The 25063-nt window shown below is 33.3% G+C and overlaps 2 protein-coding genes across 4 annotated transcripts in view; both read right to left on the reverse strand.

The window, feature by feature from the left end:
• LOC139482692 (RUN domain-containing protein 1-like) overlaps window positions 1-25063 on the reverse strand; it is a 726769-nt gene that overhangs the window by 552371 nt on the left and 149335 nt on the right. The window lies entirely within an intron of this gene.
• LOC139482685 (uncharacterized) overlaps window positions 1-25063 on the reverse strand; it is a 106635-nt gene that overhangs the window by 13331 nt on the left and 68241 nt on the right. The window contains exons 9-13 of the mRNA XM_071266753.1: window positions 19096-19202; window positions 10944-11397; window positions 9217-9995; window positions 7636-7666; window positions 3415-3686 (exon numbers count right to left, since the gene is read on the reverse strand). Of these exons, the coding sequence (XP_071122854.1) occupies window positions 3415-3686; window positions 7636-7666; window positions 9217-9995; window positions 10944-11397; window positions 19096-19202 (1643 nt within the window). The remainder of the gene's footprint in view (window positions 1-3414; window positions 3687-7635; window positions 7667-9216; window positions 9996-10943; window positions 11398-19095; window positions 19203-25063) is intronic.

Raw genomic sequence — 25063 nt, forward strand, 5'->3', positions numbered from 1 at the left:
AAAATCAAAATACAATTCACCAAAGTTTCACGAGAACTGATTTATTGTTAGAAAACTGGAAAATCCCCCTAATGAATAAGACCCCAACACTCGGAAACGTAAAATCTTATATTTATAAATACATGAAATATGGAAAGGGAGCTTGTCAATAAATAAAGACAATTGATCAAAGTTTCTTTCAAATTGGAGAAAACATTCATGACTTATTGTCCGAAAACTGGAAACCTAACTTTTTTAATGAATTAAACCCCATTTCTCGGAATCTTAAAATCTTAAATTAATGACAAGGAGCTCACGTCCATAGATATTTACAAATCACCAAAGTTTCATGCACATTGGGTAACACTAATTTGAGTTAATTTCCGAATGTTGATGAGGGACAGTCATAAAATCATTCGATGCATCAAATACAGTTGACCGTTTGCTTATAGTATCCAGGAAACATGTCACCCCTTTTTTTGTTGATTTTGTATTTACATTCACTACAAACCAGGAAAAAGTCTGAAATGGCAGATATCTGTACTCAACTATACTGAATTTAACTCGACCAGTCTAAATTGGTCTGAATTCTACTCGACATTACCCAGTCTTAACCATACACCACCGTACTGATTAGTATTTTACCCTTATCTTTGCCATTGAAAACAGTCTGAAACAGTCTTAACCCATTTTCAACCTATTTTTTCAGTCTAAACCATAAATATATAATGAAGCTACCTGTACATTTTGAAAAGCTGTTGCTTTGAAAAAAATTCAAGATGACTATCTGATCTTAGTCCTAACTGAAAATTCGAGCCTTTTTTTACCTTGATTTATCATTTCTTAAATTTGACAGCATTATGTCAAACAACATAACAACCTGGGAGTCAGTAAGATAAATTAGCAACTGAGATAGCTGATATTTTTATGAAAATCCAAGTAAATTTAAAAAAAGTTGTTAACAAATTTAAAGGTGAGTATCAACATTCTGTAGAACTGAAAATTCTAGCTGATCTAAAATCACCTATCAATTAAATCCTAATATTTTACAGCAATTAACCAAAGTACCAAACAACCTAGAATTTAGTAAGATCAATTTACAACTGAGATAGTTGTATAGTTTGATGAAAATCCAAGTTGATTTGAAAAGGTTATAAATCTATTGCGAACTGAAATTATAGCTTTTTTACCTAGATTAATTAAATGCTTAAATTTTACAGCAATACACTTATCACAAAACAACCTGGAATTCAGTAAGATCAATATATAACCGAAAAACTTGTATAGTTTTATGAAAATCCAAGTCAATTTGAAAAGTAATAAACAAATTTAAAGGTGACTTTTTAAATTTAGTCCGAACTTCAATAATTCTAGTTTTTTTACCTATTAACTAAATCCTTTAATTATGGCAGCAATGAACCAAACTAACAAATAACCTGTATTTTTTTAAAGATCAATTTATGATTAAGTTAGATGGGGTAATTCAGACTAGACAACACTAAATTTGAAGGTCAAGACTGGTCGAGTTTGGTTCACACAACGTCGAGTTTGGTTCACATAACGTCGAGTATGGTTCTAACTATATGGTGCATGATTTAGACGCAAATAAAATGGTAACGTACTGGTCGAATCAAAGTTGAAGATAATTTTAGACGGTAAAGTATGGTTCAGACTACAGTCGAGTATTATCAAGCAAATGTCAGCCCAATGTAGACAAATCGAGTTAAAATCAGTACTGTCGATTACAGATATAGGCCATTTCAGACTTTTACTGGTTTGTAGTGATTGTGTCAGACTAAATTTATTCGTTCAGTGTATGTTCACATGTGTTAATATGTCTTTTGGTTAAGTTAATCAATTTCAATTGATATCTTAAAGTCTGTCTTTCTTTGTTGTGATGTTACACTATTGTTTGAGGTATGGGTGAAGGTTGGTAATCATGAAACTATTTAAACGCTTAAATGCGCTGTATCTGTTTGCACCTGTCCTAAGTCAGAAATTGGATGTTCAGTAGTTGTCGTTTGTTGATGTGGTTCATAAGTGTTTCTTGTTTCTCGTTTTTATATAGATTAGCCAGTTAATTTTCCCGTTTGAAGTGTTTTACACTATTCATTGGGGCCTTTATAGCTTGCTGTTGAGTGCTAATGCTCCGATGATTCTAGAGTTGTCTCATTGGCAATCAAACCACATCTTCTTATATCTATTCAGCCAGGAAAACTGATGATTGCCCAATAGAACATTAACATGAGGTGATGGTCAGATGGCACCTGCCAGACAGACACACCTTACAATCACACAATACGCCAAAAATGGTTGACTAATTGCTTAAAGTTTACAAAAAACACAAAAGATTAACATTGAGCAATGAACCATGAAAATGAGATCAAGGTCAAATATAACCTGCCATACTGACATGAAAGTAGTAAAATAAACCATAAACCCGATATAATTGACCTATTTTATAAAGTATAATAAAAACAGATCAAAACACAAAAAAATTAACTTAACCACTGGACCACAATAATGAGGTAAAGGTCAGATGACAACTGCCAGTTGGACAGGTACACCTTACTATCATTACATACATCAAATATAGTAGACTCAGAGTTCGCGAAAAGTGTCAGTACTCAAGATTTTACCACCAACATTTTGCGTAGGACTGACACAATTTTAGTATTTTTCAATAGAACTAATAGTGAGGACCAGTAGATTTTCTTCAAGGACCACCAGGGGAAAAAGATTGCGCGAACTCTGAGTAGACTAACTCTTAACCTGGCCCTATTGCTTATGGTATCTGAGATATGGAATTGACCACGAAAACAGAACCTAATTCATAGATCCAGGAAATGAGGTCGAGATCAAGTATGCATTTATCAAAATACTAAGGAGTTTCTTATCCCAGGCATAGATACCTAGCAGTATTTGGAATTTGCAGTCCTCAATGCTCTGCAACTTTGTACTTGTTTGGCTTCATAAATATTTTTATCTGAGCGTCACTGATGAGTCTTATGTAGGCTAAACACGCGTCCGACGTATTAAATTACAAGCGTGGTACCTTTGATAACTATTAAAGGTTAGTACACGTGTTTAGTTATTCGTTAACACAAGACTCATTACTGCTCGAATCAAGACAGTTGAAGGCCAAATCAAACACAAAATTGAAGAGTATTTTAAAACAAAAAGTTCGAAAATTTGTGCCAAATAAGAATAATGGGGGGTTAAAAAAAACGTAATGTCTCCAATATCTTGAAATCCTTAAACAAAAAAAATACAGAACATGAAAGAATCATTGATATTTCATATCAACAAAGAAGTGCTGACGAGGTTTGTAACAATCATGCACAGATTGATGCAGAGAATATGTGAATCTTTACAAATTACATAAGTATTCATTTAAAACCAAAAACTAAAATAAATAATAAAAAGATAGCTTACTTGACAGAGCATATGGGTAGTTAACTCCATCTTTGTTAAAGCATTCCACATTTTCTTAAAAGTTCCTGAACATGTTTCTCTCCAGTTGACCAGTATTCTATACTTGACAATCTGAACACATCTAGGATTATTACTTTTGAGATCATCCCATTCTTGGAAAGTCATTCCAAGATGTATGGCCAATTCTCGTATTGTGGTTTCGTCAAATCTTGATGAAAATCTTTGTAGTTCAATATCACTGGGAATCTGGATCAGGGCATCTTCTTGTAAACCTGTTTAAAACAATACATACCACTAATACAGTGAATTTAACCTATTTCGGACTGACAATTCCCATCGACCTTTTCAGGATTGTGATACACAAGACATGCAAGACAGGACAACCACAAACCGACCGTGCCAGGGCTATAAAGCAAGCCAGTATTTAAACACTTCCATCATCATCATCAACCACAAAATATGCCTGACAAGTACAATTTACATTGGATCACTAAATATATGCTGTAAATATAGAATAAAGGACGTTTTGTTTTTAATACTGACTTTATCACAGTAAAATATCAGGTGAGCCCGAAGGACGAGCCTGATATTTTCTGTGACAAAGTCAGTATCAAAAACAAAAATTCCTTTATTTTGTATATCGGTAATTAAAAAATAAAAATAAAAATCACTACAAAAATAAAGAAAATAACAAACGAACTACTTTTTCGCGTCGAATTTGGTAGAATCACACTTGACGTCACAGGCTGCATTACGTCATTTAAAATTTTGTCACAGTGCAGTAAACATGGCGTTCTCTTGCACAAAATATTGAAAAGGAATTATTGCATGCGGCTGCTTTGGACATGACTCACAATGCCAAATTTAATGGTAGCATACCGGTAAGTCAAATTTCTTTATTTTTCACAACTTGAAGCATAGTCAGAAATTAGAATGATACGATATGAATCTGACAGCATATCATCACTTTTAAGTTCAATGTTTTGTAGTGTAGTGGGTAAAATCACATTTATCTTGTCGTTATTCTCTCAGTGTTTATCATGAAAACGATCACATCGCCATGATTTCAAATAATTTTAAGAAAGCACTGTAAGCAGACATTTCAGGAGGCATTGTAATCTGACTGTAAATTATCTGAACAAGCTCATTTCTTGTCGACTTCATAATTATTTCAAACATTTTAATAGACGTCACTCAACTTTTATAATTCTTGCTTTTTTCGAAGTCATGTTCATTTATTTTTAACACGGACCAGAAATATAAAACTTGGAGTTTAAAGGCACTGTGGTAGCTGCGGAACCTTAGCTCTTAGGTCCTTATGTTACTTTTTGACTATTTGCGGACCATACTATGTTCACTTTTTTGTTCTCTGCTCTATGAATATCCGTCTTTATCATGTTATATTGACAATGAAACCACATCTTTTAAACCACCTCTTTTAAAAAGATGGTCCCACAAAAATGTCGAAAATGCGTAATTTTTTTTTATCTAGCTTCATGCGATAGCGGTACCCGTTTTTGGTCACTATTTATGTGTTGCGTCTAAATATGAATCGTAATACTTTATAGTGACTGAACAGGTAAAACACATACTTCTCACGAAACAGAAAAGGAAAACTACACTTGGAACAGTAAAAACTCAGATTGGAACATCATGGATGATATGTTAGTTGTACGTCTCTGGTGCAAGGAAAGCTTCATAATTATTATATTTATAGTGTAGATAACGCATTTTTTTAAAAGTCTATCGGGTTTTTCATACATTTTCTATTCACATTTTCACAACAACCGTTCAAAAGGTTAAACTAACTTTGTGAAAGTTTCAAACAATGACAAGTGCTTCATTCGTTAAAAAACTTGTGCGTTTCTGCGAAAAAATCACGCGCAATTTTGTGAATGAATGGGGAAAGTAGGTGCTTACGCGTTGCATTCGCGCATGTCATTTGCGTACTGACCTAATAATTTTAATATCAAGGCCAGTCCACTGATACTGACATTATCAGCGAGTACACATCAAAGGAAAAATGTACAAATTACCGATGATAACTGATACAAAGTCACAGTTTACACATGATAAATAGTCACAACATATGTATTGCACTGCCTGATTAAAGATTACAATTTACAGAAGATAAATGACCTTACAATACAAGTGAACAGTGTAACTGATTAATTAGCTAGTAATGTAGGACTTAGCATTTGTGGTTTATTTTGTAAGTTGAACATGTTGAAATGATAAAATTAAAGATGCAGCAGTTAACAGTTTTGGACTTACAAGTTATATTCAAAGCAACATCATGACTTTGGACATGTTAAAGGAGAACAAAAAACCCATAGGTAGAAAGAAAACACTGAAAAAGAAAAAAAAAGCAATTTCATCGAGTATTTAATCGGTTTCAAAAGTGTCACTATGAACATGAATCGATAAAAGCTCTTGAAAACTCAAAGATCTATAAACTGCGCATTCAAAGATTGAACAATGTCATGCTTCTTACTTGGGTTGGCGGTTTTTAGATTCAGATGATGAAACATACACAAATCTTAAAACTCAGGTGAACTTCGACCTTTACAGTCTTTACCGAGAACTGTGTGAGGCAAGTTCAGAGATGAGCAAAAAGTTTGAAGTGGTTAAGGTTCCTGGTGCAAAACCCAAGGATGTAAAATTAAGAAAAGATAACTTTAGGGTTAACAAACTAAAAGCATCTAAGCGTAAAACAAGACCACAATGTATTCATGTCAGAGCATTGTCACTCAAATGACGTTTGCCGGGAGAAGCGATTCGAACTATTAAAGGTGTCATAACGATTTTTGTAGATCCAGAGATGTTTATTGATGCCGTTCAAAGTGAAACTAAAGGGCTATAAACAATGTTTGATGGCGATGATACCAGATTCTTGTTCTTCAAATAATGAACGTCAAATTAAAAGATGTGTTCTTCAATTACAGAATAGGAAATATACTCTTCAAAAGCTTAACTATGGGGCATCATTGTTTTCAGAATAACTAAAAAGTAAAATCACAAAAATACTGAACTCCGTGGAAAATTCAATCAGAAAGTCCCTAATCACATGGCAAATAAAATGACAAAACACATCAAACAAATGGACAAACAACTGTCATATTCCTGACTTGGTACAGGTATTTTCAAATGTAGAAAATGGTGGATTGAACCTGGTTTTATAGCGCTAAACCTGTCACTTTTACGTCAGTCTCATCAAATTACGTTATATAACATTGATGCATGAACAAAACAGACATAATAAATAAAAAAGTCAAAATATGGGTACAGCAGTCATCACTGTGTTACAATCTTAAAACAAACAATTATATAAAAAAGCACAAAAGCATCTATCAAATCAAAAACACATTCATAGCTTCGCTTGTCTGACTTCATATAATTTATTCGTCTCATAGGAAGAAATTTTGTCGTTCAAATTCTGATAGTCATGCTATTTGTAGATTAACGGCCTTAACTTGATTGGATGGTCAAACCAATAAAGGTCTTATTCTTAGACAAGGAATTTAATTAATCTGTCTCAAGGTTGGTCAAACAATAATAATAATGTTCTAATTGAACATCATGTGGCATTATTAATGAACTAAGCAAAGTATGGGAAATTGCACCACCAAACTTTATATAGCAACCCAGTCAATGTATATACGTTTTAGACTTGTGTTAGCATTGTCAATGAAAAAACAGGAGAAAATGTAGAACAAAACCATGAAAACCTTCTAATTGGTGTTTGCTACAAGGGGAACATAATCCTGAAATGACACCGAGAGCAACGGATCAACCTATATGGGCACTGTAATCTGTTAGGCAAAATGGTCTATAATTTCTACGTTTGTCTTCTGTACAATGGCAATAATTTAGAATATGCACAACCAGATCAATTGCTGAGAATGATTGAAATCACAATATCATTGGAGCATGTGGAGCATGCAGAGCAAAACAGAGAATTTGTAGCAAGGATATGCGATATTGATATGAATCAATTTTTCAACGTAAGCATATTGTTGCATGTAAAAAGTATTATCTTTTATGATCATTCAAACATTCAGCAAACGATATTTTAGAGAAAATGAGAGGATTTCAAAGAATAATGATATCTGAATCTGATTCACAGCTCAATGTGATTAGGGGCGAAAACGTCTTTGGGTTGCAGCAAGGTGTAAACTAGTGTAATGAATAGATCAGTAATATCTAATTAAAGTTATTTACCTGGACAGTCCTCTTCACATTGTTCTTTTTCCTGAAACATATAAAAAAAGGCGCGCTATGTTAAATTAAAGTGAATAGGAAAACAGTGTCGACATCACATTTTGTATTTCCATTTAAAACTTTACCATGCTATTGATTATTGCAGATTACTTACAAATTACAAAGAACCGGTCAACTTTAACACGAAAACACAGAATAACGAAGCTAAAAAGGTATATGTATAGATACAGGGTTTCCGCTGGAAATAATGGTAAATGTGGCGATTAAAATTTGAGAAAGAATTTGTTGAAAGAAATATATATAACGATTTATTGTCATTTATCTTATCTTGTTTATTTGCTTTTTTTACGGATTTCTCGGACTTTACCTGATCAGACAATACTCGGAATTTACCTTAAACTCTTTAAGATTTTGACAAGAAATCAATAATCAGCTGATTGCATTTTATAGGAGTCGACAACAAAGGACTAATTAATAAAGGTGTTGATTGTATTGTTTGACAAAATGATATGATGAAATGGCGTCCGTCACATGTCACATAAAGGATTTATTAACCCCCTGGCGACGCACGTGTTCAAAGCAAACTTTTGACATCTCCTCTCTTTCTGTTAATGATAGTCCAGAATAGAAAACGGTTGTTATGACGAAAAATGTTCAAAAGCAAGAAAAATCTCTGATTTAAACTTTATCCTTTGGCCATGTTGATTTTGATATAGATAATTGATTTGAGAGAGTACTTTATAAACAACGTGTTTCAAGCATAGTTTTACGTCTCAACTTTTTCATTTACGATGGTCTAGAAAAGAAAAAAAAGAAATTTATGCAAAAGGTTGGAAACATCCCCTCGAATGAGAGTTACCATTCAATGTAATGACTACACCTTAAATGAGGGATTAATTTCAAGTGATAAAACTTTTGATTTGTTGTAAAAACCACTTCTTAGTACAAAAGGGCACATATTTTTCTTTTAAAGAAATTTCCCCAAAGAACAGTACATTTTTTTGGTATTATATGGTCAAAATATGTCGAAGAATTTTGTTATATTCCGGGACTTATATCTTATTTATTAAAAGTAAGTGGCTTCTCTTTTAGAAAAGTTGTTCAAAATATAATGAATTTTTCCTTTTTAAAGTTAAAAAAAGTTCTTCTTTTCAAAAGTAAATGTTTAGTGTTTATTCATTAAATGTAGACTCTAAGATAAGTTTGAGAAAATAATTGAGCAAACTCATCATATTAAGGGGGGGAGGGGGTAGAAAAAAAGGAAATTTTAAACGAAAAATATATTTATGTTACTTGGCGAAAAAAAAATAACAATATATTGTTTTGCCACAAGTGGAGGCGAAAAAAAAATTGACCCAGGGGAAACCCTGTAAATATATATAAAAAAAGTCACTAAAATATAATTCTTATCTTTTCCAACATAAACTATCCATAACTTTATTCTATGAAACCTAGAAACAGATTACAAGATGACATTTTAAAACATCCCAATTTGTACTTTAGATGAAAACTATAGCAGAACCGCAAAGTATTCCAAAACAAATAAACTTATTCTATGAAAGCCATATGATTTATGTATACCTGATCTTGATTCCAAATATTCCACTTTTCTTTAGTATGTACAATCTTATGTTTATAACAGATCCATTCATCAGTTGTGAATGCTGCCTTTTCTGGGATATGACATTCTAACCTTGAGCATGCATATTCAATGTGGAAGGGTAGTTTTTGGCTGATAGATGTGGCCTGGACTGTGGACTTATAGAATTCTGAGATTCTCTCCAATGTTGTATACATGCATTCCTTGATACCAGTGGCAATATCTGGTACGATCAGTCCATTGGAGGTTTCATGGACTATGTAGAGCAATATCTTGTTGCCTTCAACACATACAACAATATCATGTGCTTTGTCGAATGATAATCCAATGAATCCTGAAAACAGGAGTTGTTTTCCTTCATATGTCTTCACAGTCCACATACTGAGACATGCGCTAATGAGACGATTTGGTAAGGCTGGTGGTATTATTGTCCCTTTGAAAACAAAAGCTAGACTGATGGCTTTCTCTGGTGTACATTCATGGGTCATGAATCTTGTGTTATTTCTTTGAGTGAGCATACAGGGAACAAAGAAGTTTTCCACTGGTAACCGACTTCCCGTAGTTATATCATACCTACGCTGCTCTGATAGAATATCAAGGTGGATAAGCATATCAAATATGAACTCTTTGTAGGGTGATATTTTATTGAAGTGCTTTTGTTCCCAAATAAGATACAGATCTTTTCTTTGTATTATACCACTCGCTGACATCCTTTCAAAAGTATTTCTTATAAGACCTTTCTTTGGCCAGAAGGCAATATCTGTAAAGTTAAATTGAAACAAATTAAAAATTAAAAGAGTTTTAAAAGTATCTCATGATAATGAAACGAATGCTTTATTTGTTAATCTTCTCTGGCTGATCATGTCGGCTTTTATGTTTCCATTTTTCTTTTATAGTTTTTTTAACTAAATAGGCAAACAAATAAAAACAACAGACTGTTATCATTTGCCATTTAAGGTTAATTACTCCTATAAGATGTCGTCTAACAGACAGTTTTAATTTAAATAGACAGTCTGTAAAAAGACATGATAAAAAGTTGAAAAACCCTACGTAATGACAATAACTCCTTCTAGGGGTGATCTGTTAATTAGGATAAAGACAGGAAGTATGTAGATCTTAAGGTTCTGATCATATTTGACCTTGTTATATTTTCCCTATCTATAATACGTACTTCAACATATTGAGACCATTAATATGATAGACACATTTTAATCTAATGTATTATTTAGTAGTTAATTGATTTACTGACAGGAGCCATACAAAAAAAAAACCACATACTCCTTAGAACAGATACTCCAATGAAGATGTGGTTGCAACTGTTTTTGTAGTTTCAGAGAAGAATATTTTTTGACATTCAAAATTTGCAATTATCAGGTGATCATGTCTTATTTTCACTTTCTTTCTTATCCGTGGTTGTGGAAAAAATGTGTTAATATCAGCATGATCGGGCCTTTTAGTAATAAAACTTTCATTTGTACTCCCTCAAACATCATATCTAGTATTACAATTGGTTAATTTCTGAGTCCGAGTATGAGAACTTTTTCCAGAAATTTTTGTAACTGCAAGTCTTTATTCTTTATAGTCTTTGGAAAAGTTATGACAATTATCTAGCCTAAGGCAAAAAGAGATTATTAGCATGTTATATAGACACCTGGCTGTGTTTGATGACCATGAAGAGTATACAAGTGGATATTTTATCATATAATACCTGTAACAAAGGATCTCATCACTTCGACCAGAAGTAGCGGACTGATAATCACATAACTTCTCAACTGTGGGGTATCAATATAGATTAATTTCCCAAGTGAGTGGTGAAATTTGAGGAAATCTCTCAGCTCTTCATTAGACAAGACGGACACCTTGCTGATGGAATTCAATTCTTCAACTTCTCTCAAAGACAATACTTGTTTTCCCTTTGCTACCAAGTTAGCAATCTCAAGTTCAAGGGGAACAGAGGCATTGGGCATTTCCTCTCCCCAACATGGATGTTGAAAGGTAAGATCTGTGATTGCTTTCTTAAGGACGTCGATCTCTGGATCTGTGTTGTCTGTGGCATTGACAAATATTTGGTTGTCGATGACCAGATGTCCTCGACCTTCATGGTCTTTAAATAACTCTTCTACTCCACTATATAACTCTGTACGCCTTGTTTCAATATCTTCCTATTAAGAAATACAGAATTACAGAGAGTAATAAGATTATATGGTGAAATGCCAAGTATACACTGACTCAGTTCATGTAAAACAAATTTATCACCGAATCCATTAATCCAAAACTAGAGGCTCTCAAGAGCCTGTGTCGCTCACCTTGGTCAATATGCATATTAAGCAATGAACACAGATAAATTCATAACAAAATTGTGTTTTGGTGATCATGCTGTGTTTGTAGATCTTACTTTACTGGACATTCTTCTTGCTACATCTATCTCTATCTAAATGAACTTGGCCCAGTAATTACAGTGGAAAATATATTCTACAAATTTACAAAAACTTACAAAAATTTATGAAAATTGTTAAAAAATGACTATAAAGGGCAATTACTCCTTAAGGGATAACTTGACAATTTTGGTCATGTTGACTTATTTGTAGATCTTAATTTGCTGAACATTATTGCTGTTTACAGTTTATCTCTATCTATTATAATATTCAAGATAATAACCAACAAGAGGCTGTCACAACGACAGCAAACTGGATTTATTAACATTTATTTGTGTCCTGCCAATATCACAAGAACCATTACTGATGAATGGTGAAAGTGAAAATCGTCAATATCAAATTTGACCTCCATTTTGTCATCAGTATCAACATCTTAAAATTTGAAAAGCTTAGATTGAATGGTTCATGAGTAAATGCAACAACGTGAATGGAAACGCCATTTCATAATCTTTCAAGAACCATAACTCCTGAACGGTAAAAGTCAAAATCGTCATTATTAAAATTGACCTCTAATTTGCCATCAGTAACAACATATAAAAATTTCAAAAGCTTTGGTTGAATGGTTCATGAGTAAATGCACGGACACGACTGGAAAAACCATTTTTCAATCTTTCAAGAACCACAACTGCTGAACGGTAAAAGTCAAAATCGTCATTATTAAACTTGACCTCCATTTTGTCATCAGTAACAACATATTAAAATTTGAAAAGCTTTGGTTGAACAGTTCATGAGTAAATGCACGGACACGACTGGAAAAGCCATTTTCCAATCTTTCAAGAACCATAACTCCTGAACGGTAAAAGTCAAAATCGACATTTTTGAACTTGACCTCCATTTTGTCATCCGTAACAACATATTAAAATTTGGGAAGCTTTGATTGAACAGTTCATGCGTAAATACACGGACACGACTGGAAATGCCATTTTTCAATCTTTCAAGAACCATAACTCCTGAACTGTAAAAGTCAAAATCGTCATTATTAAACTTGACCTTCATTTTGTTGTCTGTAACAACATACTAAAATTTGAAAAGCTTTGGTTGAACGTTTCATGAGTTAATGCACGGACAACATTTGATTGCCGCCCGCCCGACCGACCGCCCGCCCGCCGTACAACCCCAAATCAATAACCGACATTTTTGTCACAAAAATCCGGTTAAAAACTACAAAATTTCCTTAAAATTACTAATTCTGGGGCAGCAACCCAACAACAGGGTGTCTGTTTTGTCTGAAAATGTCAGGGCAGATAGATCTTGACCTGATAAACAATTTATCCCTTGTCAGATTTGCTCTAAATACTTTGGTTTCAGAAATATAAGCCAAAATCTACATTTTATCCCTATGTTCTATTTTTAGCCATGGGGGTCATTTTGGTTGGTTGGCAGGGTCACGCCACACATTTTTTTAAACTAGATACCCCAATGATAATTTTGGCCAAGTTTGGATTAATTTGGCCAAGTAGTTTCAGAGAAGAAGATTTTTGTAAAAGATAACTAAGATTTACGAAAAATGGTTAAAAATTGACTATAAAGGGCAATAACTCCTTAAGGGGTCAACTGACCATTTCGGTCATGTTGACCTTTTTGTAAATCTTACTTTGCTGAACATTATTACTGTTTACAGTTTATCTCTATATATAATAATATTAAAGATAATAACCAAAAACAGTAAAATTTCCTTAAAATTGTCAATTTAGGGGCAGCAACTCAACAACAGGTTGTCAGATTCATCTGAAAAGTTTAGGGCAGATAGATCTTGACCTGATAAACAATTTTGCCCCATGTCAAATTTGCTCTAAATGCTTTGGTTTTTGAGTTATAAGCCAAAAACTGCATTTTACCCCTATGTTCTATTTTTAGCCGTGGCAGCCATCTTGGTTGGTTGGCCGGGTCACCGGACACTTTTTTTAACTAGATACCCCAATGATGATTGTGGCCAAGTTTGGTTTGATTTGGCCCAGTAGTTTCAGAGGAGAAGATTTTTGTAAAAGTTAACGACAACGGACGACGACAGACGCCGGACGCCAAGTGATGAGAAAAGCTCACTTGGCCTTTTAGGCCAGGTGAGCTAATAAAAAGTCTATGATCTTGGACATGTTTAATATTCAAGTTAAACAATTGAATGAAAAACTAAATAAGGGCGGATTATGTGATTACATTAAGATATGTTAAGTGTTCTTAGGTATTGTACATAATCGATATAAAGTGTTATTTTCCAATGAATCATGGATTAATCCTCAAAAAGAGCATAAATGGAATTTTGAATATTTGATTTGACCTCCATAATTTTTTTCAGAAACAACATTTTGGAAGGGGACTGGATATAGATTTTTCTGAAGTTATCACACAGAAACAACATTCTGGAACATTTTCCAAACAAATAAAGATCATAACACGATAACAGTACCAGTGAATACGTCAGTATTGAAACTGATTTGCATTGTGTCATGATTTAAACTTAAGTTATTGGACTGAAAAAAAAGCTCGAGTTTCTCAATTTGTTGGTAAAATCCTATCTTTAAAGTCTGTAAAAAATTCTTGATCTTAAAATATTTGAACCTTTAGCATCAGTAAAGAGACATTGTAGAATTATGCATCTGGTGCAATTAAATCCATGATGTCATATCATTTATAAGTATTCTTCATTAACATAAATTCGCCTTTTTCTGTTTTAACAACAAAAATACCTTAATTTCAATCTGCTGCTGTGATTTTGACCTTTGACTCCAGACTTTTGTATGAAACGATGCTTCATCCACAAGTGGTTTGATATTTGTCCATACATTTGTGTAACTTAATTTTTTGACACAAACATTTTTACCTTAAGTTTGGTTTATTATTAAACAATTTCCCCCAAAAAAGAATAAGGAATATTTTCCATTACAATGGACATATCAAGCCAATGTTGAAGGTTTGACAAATGATTTAAAGATTTTACATATCAATTTTACTTCATGGTTACTTATGCATCAAAGATACGACGTGTATTGCTCATTCGTAGCACTATCTACCAAAGCTAATGAAACTTCATAACAAAAAGTATTGCCTTGATAAGTGGTTACCTTCAACTGATTAATTCACTAATTTTGACACCTATGCCACACAACAGTTAGTATTATCCACTCTGCAACCTTGTCACAGTAGGGACAGTAGTTATTATGTCATACATAAAATGAATTAGTTTGATTGACAGCTCTCATTTTCGTAGATTATGTTGCAATTTTGCTGAATTGTTTGTGTAAATAAGTGATGTAAAGAATGTTTATAGATCATTTTCTATTATCTAACGCATGCCTTAATACAAGAGTACATTATCTAACGTATGCCTTAATACGAGAGTACATTATCTAACCCATGCCTTAATACAAGAGTACATTATCTAACGTATGCCTTAATACGAGAGTACATTATCTAACCCATGCCTTAATACGAGAGTTCATTATCTAACGTATGCCTTACTACGAGAGTACATTATCTAACGTATGACTCAATACAAGAGTACATTATCTAACGTATGCCTTAATACGAGAGTACATTATCTAACGTATGCCTTAATACGAGAGTACATTATCTTACGTATGCCTTAATACGAGAGTACATTATCTAACGCATGCCTTAATACGAGAGTACATTAGCTAACGCATGCCTTAATACGAGAGTACATTATCTAACGTATGCCTTAATACGAGAGTACAGTATACGTATCTAACGTATGACTTAATAGAGATTTCCAATAAACTGACATACGTACCTAACTCGACGTACGCAGGTAACGGGACCGGTTATTGCTAACCAATTAATTTTGTTAAATGTGTTATTCAGGTTTTAATTAAGTATTTCTAAACTATGATAGCCATTCGTAATAAATTTTATCAATATCAAATATTTCTAAGATGATGAAAAACGAAAGAAATCATGATTTTTATGTATCACGTGGTTTTTGAGTTTACCGCCTAAACTTCACTGTCATAAGACCACGTATATATACGCATCTTTACCTATCATACGATTCATTTGAGTTGTCTTTCATGGTTTTGACCATGACTTTGTTTTTCCGTTATACTTTTGCAAAATTTAATGAACCTTTCATTATTTGATATTTATATTGCTTTTATTTGTCGTTATCAGATTAATGTCTCTTTTTCTTTTCGTTTTTTAATGTTTTATAATATTTAACTTCCGTGGGTATTTATTATAAGATCGATTTTTTTAGCAATTTCAGAAAAAATTGAACTCAAAGTGTTAATCAGAATGCGTCTCTGTTAAAGTTGATAATTGGGATGACACCATACTTTATTAAGCATAATTTCAAACGCTCTCTTCTTCTGCAGTTAGTCTCCTTAATTTACCATCTCCGATTTTTTTTTCGATAGGGAAAACATACGTCAACCAACGGGAAGTGTATATTTAAAAAAATATAATACAGGTCTTGTACTTTTTTAAATTTTAATAGTTGACATACACTTTTCTTTCAAATGAAAGTCAACGAACATTAAAAAAAAAAGAATATTGTAATTTAAAATAATGTATGTAAATACATATGTACATCAATTCGTTATATAGATTGTAATTTGGAAGGTGTACTTGATTCGCAACTGATAACTAATAATCCGCATATAAACATTGACCACTGTGGATAGTAAACTATCAATTTATAGTACAAAATAATTGGCTAAAAAATATCCTGTCTCCAAGTATCTCTGATTAAAAATGAATGAAAATGCCAATTTACATAGTTGTTACATTTTTCAGTCTTTACGGGACTTTTTTTGTACTCTTACTTGTCCAAATAGAAGTAGATTTTAAAGTATTACGTATATTGATTAATTTTGCGGAATTTTTTAGTTTCCATTTTTGTTTCGCTTTGCGGGTATATATATAAAAAAAGTGACAACTATGCCACAATTCCATGGACAGGATCACCAGTGAAGGTGTTACACGACTGAACAAAACATTTTATATTCATAATTATATACTTGTACATGGGATTGACTAGTAGCAGGCTGGTTGGTTTACTCGTAGAAAGACAAGTGTGTTTTTATAGTGGTTACGCTCTCTTGTTAATACCTAAGCATATGAAAATGCGGCTCTAGGTGTTGGGCATGTATAAAAAGGGATATGCATTTATCATTATCATTTCATCATCCTTAATATATGCTAGTATGTAATATTTGTCGCTGGATAAAAGACATACATAAGTATGATCATCCTCATAAGTACTATAGCTTGAGGTTAAATCTTCGTCCTAAGTACATGTATTATATATATAGCTTGAGGCTTCTTCGTCGTAAGTATTATAACTTGAGGCTTAATTCTGATCTGATATTTCGGCCAATTAATGTCGAGAAGTTATTTTACGCATGCATCTCTATGCTACATAGCATTTATAAATATCAAAGTTAAAGCCAATAGAGATCATACAAGTATGTTTAGCAAATGGTCATGTTACAAATAAAACAGTAAGAAAGGGCTGACTCGTGAGACTGAAACGAAGCATAAAAACAGCAATTTCTAGTATTTCCAAATAAACTATTATCGATCTGATAGTATCCAGAGCTGCTGAACACTATCTTAAAAACAACTACAACTTATAAATAAAGAAGAATTATCAAGTTTATAATACTGATCAATTATTTCGTACTGTTACACCATTGACCTAGTATGGATGTGTCTGTCCCAAGTCAGGAGCCTGTAATTCAGTGCTTATCGTTTGTTGTTGTGTTTTCGTTAATTTTTTTAACATTAATTTGGCTGTTAGTTATCTCGTTTTAGGTGTTTTACATTTGTCATTTTGAGGCTTCTCTGACTTTGTTGTATGGGCTTTGCTCATTGTTGAAAGCCGTACAGTGGTCTATAGTTGTTAATTGACAGTCTAGAAAAGCAAGATCTTTCGTCATGTCAAAAGCACAGTTTCTGTAGGACCATTAGTGGTCATACCTGTATAGCAGATTATATGTAGTTTCCATGTGTCCATTAGATTACACGTGAGTGTAACATTTTTGTGTTCAGCGAGCGAGCTAATAAATGACGGAAAAAATCCAATTCAGTATGTAGTCTTAACTCTTAAATCTCATGCGAGATATTTAATGTTCAGACATTGTTGTTTTAAGAAGTATTTAAGTCGAACGACAATCGTTTAAGTTTAATCTTTCAATACAATTTGGGATTATGGCCGGATCCAAGATATTTGAAAGATGTTGTAGTTGTCGATAATTGAATTCATACTGACAAGCGGAGCGATGCGAAAAATAATGTGGACGATTATACGCTAAAAATTTGTATAGATATTGTGAAAACATGAGATTTTCAGCGATCGAAAAGGAGGGGGGGTACGCCCTCTATCCTGTATCTCGAATGCACGTTTAAGTATACATGGACATAGAACATTTTTATAGGTAAAGACGAAAAAGTACTATTTGATAAATATATCAATGATATGAATTGCTGTTCACATCAAATTATTTTCAAGTAAATTATAAATAGTTGAGTACACCTTTTACATTCGGGTGTGTTGGAATCTTCTTTAAATGTTAAAACTTGTAAAAACAATTAAAAGGCAACCTTCTCGCTTCGGAATTCATTATTTTAATATTTTCATGCTAAATTTTGTTTTGGAAGTTTTTAAAATTCATAATTGGAGAAGAATTAAAATATGGGTCAAGTGAAATGACAAGAAATGATGGGTGTATTTGATTACAAGTTTCTAACTTACTTATTACATTATAATATGTGTGTCAATAAAATCGTTCAAAGTTTAATGACAAAATATTTAAAGATAAAAAAATTAGTTAGGGTTGATTTTTACTTAAAATATATTCCAGCAAACACTGCGTGTTCAAAGAGCAAAAAATGCATGCAGTGTATGCTCCCCTCCGTCATGCTTCAATGCAATAGGACGAAATACGTTGAGTTAGGTCGGTTATGTCGAGTAAAGTCATTTTATTGGAAATCTCTATTACGAGAGTACATTATCTAACGTATGACTTCAGACCAGCTAACATTATCTAAAGAATGCCTTTATATCAGCTACAATAGACCACTTTCGAGTTCATACGTCACCGGCAAAAACTCGTCAATTATGCGCGCCTTTGTGACGTCATTTACCAGATAGAGGGGATCGCCTGTATCCCTGCACTATTTACGTTCATCAAGCGTCTTAGTGATCGTCGTTGTGCAGGATAAACTAGAAATAATGGTTGTTCTGTAGGTACTTAATGACCATTCCCTAATGACAGCAGTGCTGATTGTCAATTTTGAGAATTTAATTTGCTGAATAATTCGTACAATATAGAATTATAGTTTTCCAGCCACTCGCTCAACATTGAAACGGAAGTGACGACGCCCCTAAACGCACAAATGACGTTCACTAAAACCAGAGTTTTTGACGGAAATGTATCGAACTCGAAAGTTGTCTATTAGTTCACTTACCTTTGGTACTTTGTCTTTATGAGTAGCAACAAACAAAATCTTTGGAATGGCTGTATATACTGCCTTACAATAGGTAAGGATACAGTTGACCCAGTGTTGTAAGAATACTGAAAATAAAATTCACTTATTTTTCACGTTTTGCACGTGCTCTGTTTTTATTGTTTATTAATTTCACGATCCAGTAAACTATAGCAAAAAGCTTAAAAGTTAATATTAATATTTGATTTATAGTTCTATGGATTTTCCTGCTCCTGTTTTTGAGAAATGAAGTTTTCAACAAACAAAAAACTACCGCTTTTTTATTTTTTCGGTCTGCATGCCGCTTCGAAATTAGCCTTGCCTTGAAATTTTTTTTTTCTCACTGACGCTTTCTTTTTGCATATAATCAAATCTAGGTTCAAAAGCACGTGTGACCAATCAATAAAAAGTGAAAGGAAATATAAAAATCTAAATGTCAAGCCATCGGTTGTTGTGGTTTCGGCTCAATGCCGAGGACAGGCAAATTCATTGAACAAACGGCTATCCGTTGTTCATCATCATTTACCCATCGAATATATCTTTGATGAAGCCAAAAGGGTAAAGTCTGTCAATATTTCGTTTGCTGATATCAAACACATACAAATTTGACAACAGCCGTCGGCATCACCTATCATAGTCCAAGATTACTAGGGCTGAGGCTCGTCTGACAAAACAGCCGTTGGACGTCAGAGTAATTTCAGACTACATCTATCAATGTTGGCGCTGACCTGTATATTTCGGTGTTGGGAGAGTTAAACTGGAAATCTGTGAATTTTGAAATAGATAGAAGAACACCCTCCGATCAAAACAAAAATTTAAAAGAAATACCAACAGGGCCCCCTAAAAAATGTGTTTGCAGTGTTAATGAAAAAACAATAGAACTTCCTTAAAAACCTAAACCAAAATCGTGTGAACAGTGCAAGGAGAAATTGACAGGCCTAGATAAACTGTTGCGTGACCTTTTTGACATAGTAATATAGTGTGGATGGTCTTCAGATACTTTAGAAGCAGGGACACTTGTGCAGAATAAACTTAAAAATGCTTTGTGGTATATAGACCACATCCATAAAAGACTGCAATTTTAATACTGTGAAATATGTCAAAATCCCAATATCAAAATAAAATCTATCCGAGGCGATACAATCAAAAATGTATTCCTTCCCAGAGTGCATCTTACAGTTCACAGTAGTAGCTAGTAGCTATGAGAACACATATCCTTCTGTTTGTCTTTAAGTTTCCAACCACAGCTCTTAATAAAACAATAAGGAGATCATTTTTGTGGTTAATTGCAAATAAGACAACTATCCATCAAAATTCAAAAGAAGTAGATGTTAGCAATTATAGGCAACTAAAAATTCTTTAACCATGAGAAAATCCAATGTTTTGTTTAGGGCCTTTCCAAAAATTAATTATATGGGGGAGGAAGGCACCTGTATTAAAATATTGATGGGTGGTGGGTATTTGAGAAAGATTGCTTGAACATTTAAATGTTAAATTCAATTCAAAATGTATGCATGGTGGGGTCAAATAAAAAGTGCCCTTCCTCTCCCATACATTTATTTTTGGAACAGCCCTTGGTGGAATTTAATAAAACCTGAAACATTGTCAAAATAGGCTGTTCACCAAAAAGTTACAAACTGAAAGTATCAATTTAATAATTGTCATGTGTTTTTCGTGCTCTTTACATTTGTGAAGGTCATTGGTATTGCCATTTCTAAGTCACATTTAAGAGTTTTTTTTCAAATATTTCCTGCTGCAAGGTGAAAGAGTCTACAGTTGTTTGATTAGAGTCAGAATAATGTATTCAAATGGGATAACAGGCCTTATGCATCAAAACATCAGTGCTTTTCCTTCTTTGTCTGTTTGATAAACCTAGCATGTAACACTTTTTAAAATAAAAGATATCGCTCGCTCCTCTTGCAGACCACTCACCTGTCAAAAACTCATTCTCAAAAAATTTTTAAAAACAAAAAAAAATCCCTCGCTCGCCCCATTTTTTTTTTTAGAGTAAATGTCCGAAGAACTATTTATCAAACTGGCAATGATTGGTGTGATCTTAGCTAATGTGAACATCTTTCACTGAATGAAATAGTATTTGTCACTAATATATCATAGATTTGTAATAAATTTAAAAAACGTGCATACAAGCCTTAGTTAAGTATAAATGCATGCATTTGTTCAATAATTTCGATAATATTAAAATCTCAAGAAACTGGTTTCAAATGACATTAATGCATTTTCAAAAGCTTGGAAGGAATAAAACATGCTAGAAAATATTTTTAAACATTTTTACTCTGACAGCCATGAAAAAATGAACACTAAATTTATAGACCTCAGATTTCTATTATTATCACTTTATATGAAAGCTTCCGTCTGTCAGCATGTTTTGTCCTTGATTTCCCTCCACTTAATTACACCCTCTGGTTCAATCAATGAAATTAGAATTGGTATGATCAATAAACTAGAGGCTCTCAAGAGCCTGTGTCACTCACCTTGGTATATGTACAATGGACACAGATAAATTCAAGTCAAAATTGTGTTTTGGTGATCATGATGTGTTTGTAGATCTTACTTTACTGGACATTCTTCTTGCTACAATTATCTATAATGAACTTGGCCCAGTAATTACAGTGGAAAATATATTCTAAAAATTTACAGAAATTTACAAAAAATTATTAAAATTGTTAAAACATTATTATAAAGGGCAATAACTTCTTAAGGGGTAAAACTGACAATTTTGGTCATGTTGACTTATTTGTAGATCTTACTTTGCTGAACATTATTGCTGTTTACAGTTTATCTCTATCTATTATAATATTAAAGATAATAACCAAAAACTGCAAAATTTCCTTAAAATTACTAATTCTGGGACAGCAACCCAACAACAGGTTGTCAGGGGTTTTGTCTGAAAATTTCAGGGCAGATAGATCTTGACCTAATAGATTATTTTACCCCCATGTCATATTTGATCTAAATGCTTTGGTTTTAGAGTTATAAGCCAAAATCTACATTTTCCCGCTATGTTCTATTTTTAACATGGTGGCCATCTTGGCAGGGTCACACCACACATTTTTTAAACAAGATACCCAAATGATGATTGTGGCCAAGTTTGGATTAATTTGGCATAGTAGTTTGAGAGAAGAAGATTTTTGAATTAGATTACTAAGATTTATGAACTAGAGGCTCTAAAGAGCCTGTGTCGCTCACCTTGGTCTATGTGCATATTAAACAAAGGACACAAATGGATTCATGACAAAATTGTATTTTGGTGATGGTGATGTGTTTGAAGTTCTTACTTTACTGAACTTTCTTGCTTCTTACAATTAAATCTATAATGAACTTTGCCCATTTATTATAATAGTAACAGAGAAAAATATTTGGTAAAAATTTACATAAATTTACCAAATTAATGAAAATTGTTAAAAATTGACTATAAAGGGCAATAACTCCTTAAGGGGTCAATTGACCATTTAGGTCATGTTGACTTATTTGTAGATCTTACTTTGATGAACATTATCGCTGTTTACAGTTTATCGCTATCTATAATAGTATTCAAGATAATAACCAAAAACAGCAAAATTTCTTTAAAAATTACCAATTGGAGGGCAGCAACCCAACAACCGGTTGTCCAATTCATTTGAATATTTCAGGGCATATATATATTGACTTGATTAACAATTTAACTCCTTGTCAGATTTCCTCTAAATGATTTGGTTTCCGAGTTATAAGCAAAAAACTACACTTTACCCCTGTTCTATTTTTAGCCGTGGTGGCCATCTTGGTTGGATGCCCAGGTCATCGGACACATTTTTCAAACAAGGTACCTCAAAGATGATTGTGGCCAAGTGTGAATTAATTTGGCCCAGTAGTTTCAGAGGAGAAGATTTTTGTAAAAGATAACTAAGATTTACGAAAAATGGTTAAAAATTTACTATAAAGGGCAATAACTCCTAAAGGGGTCAACTGACCATTTCGGTCATGTTGACTTATTTGTAAATCTTACTTTGATGAACATTATTGCTGTTTACAGTTTATCTCTATCTATAATAATATTCAAGATAATAACCAAAAACAGCAAAATTTCCTCAAAATTACCAATTCAGGGACAGCAACCCAACAACGGGTTGACCGATTCATCTGAAAATTTCAGGGCAGATAGATCTTGACCTGATAAACATTTTTACCTCGTGTCAGATTTCCTCTAAATGCTTTGGTTTTTGAGTTATAAGCCAAAAACTGCATTTTACCCCTATGTTCTATTTTTAGCCGTGGCGGCCATCTTGGTTGGTTGACCGGGTCACGCCACACATTTTTTAAACTAGATACCCCAAAGATGATTGTGGCCAAGTTTGGATTAATTTGGCCCAGTAGTTTCAGAGGAGAAGATTTTTGTAAAAGTTAACGACGACGGACGACGACGACGACGACGGACGACGGACGCCGGACGCCAAGTGATGAGAAAAGCTCACTTGGCCCTTCGGGCCAGGTGAGCTAAAAATGGTTAAAAATTGACTATAAAGGGCAATAACTCCTAAAGGGGTCAACTGACCATTTTGGTCATGTTGACTTATTTGTAAATCTTACTTTGCTGAACATTATTGCTGTTTACAGTTTATCTCTATCTATAATAATATTCAAGATAATAACCAAAAACAGCAAAATTTCCTCAAAATTACCAATTCAGGGACAGCAACCCAACAACGGGTTGACCGATTCATCTGAAAATTTCAGGGCAGATAGATCTTGACCTGATAAACATTTTTACCTCGTGTCAGATTTCCTCTAAATGCTTTGGTTTTTGAGTTATAAGCCAAAAACTGCATTTTACCCCTATGTTCTATTTTTAGCCGTGGCGGCCATCTTGGTTGGTTGACCGGGTCACGCCACACATTTTTTAAACTAGATACCCCAAAGATGATTGTGGCCAAGTTTGGATTAATTTGGCCCAGTAGTTTCAGAGGAGAAGATTTTTGTAAAAGATTACTTAGATTTATGAACTAGAGGCTCTAAAGAGCCTGTGTCGCTCACCTTGGTCTATGTGCATATTAAACAAAGGACACAAATGGATTCATGACCAAATTGTATTTTGGTGATGGTGATGCGTTTGAAGTTCTTACTTTACTGAACGATTTTGCTTCTTACAATTATATCTATAATGAACTTTGCCCATTAGTAACAGAGAACTATATTTGGTAAAAATTTACATAAATTTACCAAATTAATGAAAATTGTTAAAAATTGACTATAAAGGGCAATAACTCCTTAAGGGGTCAATTGACCATTTAGGTCATTTGACTTATTTGTAGATCTTACTTTGCTGAACATTATTGCTGTTTACAGTTTATCGCTATCTATAATAGTATTCAAGATAACCAAAAACGGCAAAATTTCTTTAAAAATTACCAATTGGAGGGCAGCAACCCAACAACCAGTTGTCCAATTCATCTGAAAAATTCAGGGCAGATAGATATTGACTTGATTAACAATTTAACTTCTTGTCAGATTTGCTCTAGATGCTTTGGTTTCATAGTTATAAGCCAAAAACTGCATTTTACCCCTATGTTCTATTTTTAGCCGTGGCGGCCATCTTGGTTGAATGGCCAGGTCATCGGACACATTTTTCAAACTAGATACCCCAAAGATGATTGTGGCCTAGTAGTTTCAGTGGAGATTTTGTAAAAGATTACTTAGATTTATGAAAAATGGTTAAAGATTGACTATAAAGGGCAATAACTCCTAAAGGGGTCAACTGACCATTTTGGTCATGTTGACTTATTTGTAGATCTTACTTTGCTGAACATTATTGCTGTTTACAGTTTATCTCTATCTATAATAATATTCAAGATAATAACCGAAAACAGCAAAATTTTCTCAAAATTACCAATTCAGGGGCAGCAACCCAACAACCGATTGACCGATTCATCTGAAAATTTCAGGGCAGATAGATCTT

The sequence above is a fragment of the Mytilus edulis genome, chromosome 7, assembly GCF_963676685.1.
Source record: "Mytilus edulis chromosome 7, xbMytEdul2.2, whole genome shotgun sequence".
In the NCBI taxonomy this organism is placed as follows: Eukaryota; Metazoa; Mollusca; class Bivalvia; order Mytilida; family Mytilidae; genus Mytilus; species Mytilus edulis.